This window comes from Notothenia coriiceps, unplaced genomic scaffold (assembly GCF_000735185.1).
Source record: "Notothenia coriiceps isolate Sejong01 unplaced genomic scaffold, NC01 NC01_scaffold00024199, whole genome shotgun sequence".
Lineage (NCBI taxonomy): Eukaryota > Metazoa > Chordata > Actinopteri > Perciformes > Nototheniidae > Notothenia > Notothenia coriiceps.
The window spans coordinates 253-4313 of NW_011356900.1; the positions used below are offsets into that span (position 1 = coordinate 253).

General features: G+C 40.7%; 1 protein-coding gene across 1 annotated transcript; it reads right to left on the reverse strand.

Annotated features, from left to right (window-relative positions):
• Window positions 1-1652: 1652 nt before the first annotated feature.
• LOC104954913 (UDP-GlcNAc:betaGal beta-1,3-N-acetylglucosaminyltransferase 9-like) lies at window positions 1653-3425 on the reverse strand (the record flags this gene model as incomplete). Its single annotated transcript, XM_010782117.1, has 3 exons — window positions 1653-2711; window positions 2794-3049; window positions 3141-3425. Coding segments are annotated over 3 exons (886 nt in total), but the record flags the coding sequence as incomplete, so codon positions are not given.
• Window positions 3426-4061: the final 636 nt, after the last annotated feature.

A 4061-nucleotide genomic window follows, 5' to 3' on the forward strand; every position in this document is an offset into this window, starting at 1 on the left:
GAGTTCTTTAAGGTAAGATGGCGCCTGCCCATTAAGGGCTTTGTAGGCGAGAAGAAGAATTTTAAATTCTATCCTGTGTTCTATAGGGAGCCAGTGTAAGGCAGCCAGAACAGGAGTAATGTGGTCCCTTTTCCTAACTCTGGTTAGTACACGAGCTGCAGCATTTTGAATCAGCTGAAGCGACTTGACTGACTTCTTGGTACACCCTGATAATAAGGAGTTACAATAATCCAGCCTTGAAGTAACAAATGCATGGACTAGTTTCTCTGCATCGTTTTGAGGCAAGATATGCCTGATTTTTGCAATGTTACGTAGATGGAAGTAGGCGGTCCTTGAAATTGATTTTATGTGGGTGTTAAAGGATAAATCCTGATCAAATATAACACCAAGATTCCTTACAGTCTCACTGGAGGCCAAATTAATGCCATCCATAGTTAGTATATCTTTAGATAATTTGTTTCGTAGATTCTTCGGGCCAAGTACAATAACTTCTATTTTGGTCGTGTTTAACATCAAAAAATTGAAGGTCATCCACGTTTTTAAGTCCTTGAGGCAGTCTTGAATTTTATTTAGATGATTAATTTCATCAGGCTTGATTGATAAATATAGTTGAGTATCATCCGCATAACAATGAAAGTTTACAGAATGATTCCTTATAATATTGCCTAACGGAAGCATATATAGTGTGAACAAAATAGGTCTTTACTCCCAGCGGCTCAGGAAGAAAGCCCTCAGGATTACAAAAGACCCCCATCACCCCAGCCACAAACTGTTCTGTCTGCTGCCGTCTGGCAGGCGGTACCGCAGCATCCGGACTAAAACCACCAGGCTCAGGGTCATCCCACAGGCAATAAGACTGTTAAACACCTGAACAGCTGAAACAACATCCACAACATTCATCTGATCTGGCTGCTACTTAGAAATTATTGTATATCATATTCCAATCACTTGTATATAGAATCTTATTGCACTATTCCACTTTTTTTCTTTTTGTATTTACTTGCATTTTTTCTGTTTTATTATGTTGCACTGTTGGAGGAGCCTGTGACCTAAGATTTTCATCGTCATAACTACACTGTAGCTATGTTCGTATGACCAATAAAAGCCTTGAACCTTCTCACCAAGCTGCTTTCTGATGGTCTTGTAACCCATTCCAGCCTTTAGCAGTCATCAGAGGGTGCGGACCCTCAGGGAAAATATTATCCCTGAGGGTCCTTAGACAGCTCTTTAGTCTTGCCCATGGTGGAGGTTGGAATCCGATTTATTGATTCTGCGTCTTTTATACAGGTAACAAGTTGATATTAGGAGTACTTTTTTAAAGGAAATGGACTTATGTAACCGGTCTGTGGGAGCCAGAATACTTGTTGGTTGCAAGGGGATCAAATACTTATATATACATACAGTATATGGCGTTAATAGCTGTGCCATATATACCTGGCTGCTCTATCCCTCAGAACGGTTACAGGATGTATATTTTTTTAATTGTGTAATTTGTTATCTTTAATAATTTGTATGAATGCTTCTTGGTTAATATTAAGCTGGCTATTCTCCTGTTGTAACAAATGCACATTTCTCCTATGTGGGACGAATAAAGGTATTCTGATTCTGAAGAGGGTTGTCCTATGTCCTAGTTTCGTTTGAACACATGAGGGTAAAGGTAAAGAGTTTTAATGAAAAACACAGAGTTATACAAATCAAATTATTATATTGATAATAGTAAGAAATACTGTTCACATAAAAGTATGCATGTCTGATTCTTCAAATATCTGGCTTATTCCCAAACATTCAGTAGAGATTGTATCGTGTGTCTCTCTCTCTGTGTGTGTGTTTTCCCAATGTGCAGCTGGTTCCATTTAGGCTCCATTTGTTCCTCCTCCAGGGAACAGATAGTGCGACTGCCCATTTGTGCCTCCATTAAGGGAGAGGGAACACCTCTGCTCATGATTCAGTCTTTACTTTCCCCCAGCACACACAGCCATCTCCAGTCCTGACTCTTTGCTTGCATGGGTTTAAACCCGTTAATAACCATGTGTGTTTTTTTATGTGGATCAAATTGTGTCTCTGTGTAAACAATTAAAACCCAAAACATTCGGATTGCACATTCAAAAGTCTTCTCTCAATCTTTTTGGTGGATCAAGTTCTTGCTGTTTATCTGTTCAGATGGGCTTGGATGTTGAAAGCCTGATTCTGTCTGGGCTCTCTGGTTGAAAGTCTGAAGAACATTAGGCCTTTGCCAATTCATTTCCCCAAACATGGTCTGCCAGCTTGGATCATATGACTCATCTGTGCTCCTGAACACATAAAAAGGCTTTCAAGTTTTCAGAGATCCTGCTTTTTGAAGCATTTTGTCCTTGTCCTTGCCCCTTCTAATGCGTGACAAACACCTGTTTCTCACCGTAGTCCGTCTCTTTTCCTTCAGTTTCTACCATCTTGTCCTTCCACCTAAATGGCCAGGATGTCGGGCTGGTCCTGTTGTGGCAACTCAGCTCGGGGTCGTGCAGGAGGTTCCACATGAGCCAGATCTGAGGAACACTGAGGCTGTGAACAACCATCAGTTCCCTGTAAAAACACGGGTCAAATGTTTGAAGGTGGGGCGCTGCAGACGGACGGGGAATCCCGAAGGTACGGAAACCCTGGTGACGCGATGGTTTGACACCGATCAGCTGGAGGCACATTCCCAGAAAGACATCATCAATGGGGAACAATTCCACCTGGAAGTAAAAACAAAATGCTTGCATAAAATAATTCTTATAGAAGATATACCCGCATATTAAGTGTCCAATTTTGATTCACCTGTTGACAGGCAGAGCTAAGTCTCCGAGCCGTATGTCCTGACATGACAAACCCCCCTCCACCAGCGTAATTTGGGTACAAGCCCCCTCCGTAGACAAACTCTGGCACATAGTATTTGGAACTGCGCCGGCGAATGGGTTTAGCATGGATAATAATATCACCCACAAACAGATCTGTGTCTGGCTTTTGACCTTGGAGCATCTCTAGTATATTCTCCACGTTAACATACACATCAGCATCGCCCTTGAAGATGAATCTGAATGAAGCAAAACAATGGGAAAAACATCAGATGTGAGTCTTACTAATCTAAGAATCAGATTAACCCAATATAGTTTATAAACACTGACTTGACATGAGGGCAGCTGTTGTTAACCCATTCAAGGAAATGTGTTTCCTTCAGTGTCAGGTTGAAGAAGGTGTCGTCAAAGTCCCACAGCAGGATGTCCTTAAACGTTTGACTCTCGTAGGTCAAAAGCCGATCCCACAGAGGCAAAGCTGTCCGATTCCTGGGAACCCCGAGGAGGAAAAGAGTGCGGATGGAAACACCATTTTTGAAAAGTCCCTCTTTACCCCAGGTCCGACGTACAACCTGAAAGTTATATCGAGGAGAGAGGAAAAGATGAAATAGTAACCTATAGGTTCAACTTGAATTACTTTCCAGCAGAGGAGACACATAAAAACAATAACTTGAATTGCAGTCAGTCTTTCCCAGTTAGGATTCCTTTATTAAAGGAGACATGTCATGCTTTTCCGGTTATTACCCTTCCCCTTGTGTGTTATGAAGGTTTTTATGCAAGTGAACCAGGGGTGTCAAACTCAAGGCCCGGGGTCCAAATCCGGCCCGTGACTTCATTTTATGTGGACCACAACAGCTCTGAAAGAATATAATTTGTTTATTATACGGTTACATGCCGATTTACAGAAGCACATTGCCCATAAACTACATATCCCACAATGCATCTCAAATTTGATTTTTTTTTCCCAGAATTTGACTTTTTTTCTTCAAAATATGCCTTCTATCTTAGAATTAGCCTTTTTCTCAGAATTTCCTTTTTTCAAATGTTCACTTTTTCTCTCCAAATTTGTTTTGGACTTTCTTTCTTCAGAATTTGGCTTTTCTTTTTAAATCATTTTGTGACATTCTCACTGTAAAGACTTGCAATTATTTGCCTTAGACTTCTGCTTTCAGACGTAGTTAATTATGAAGTTATTACCCAGTCCGATAATAATCCAATGCAGAGGCAATAATGTAATATTATATATTATTT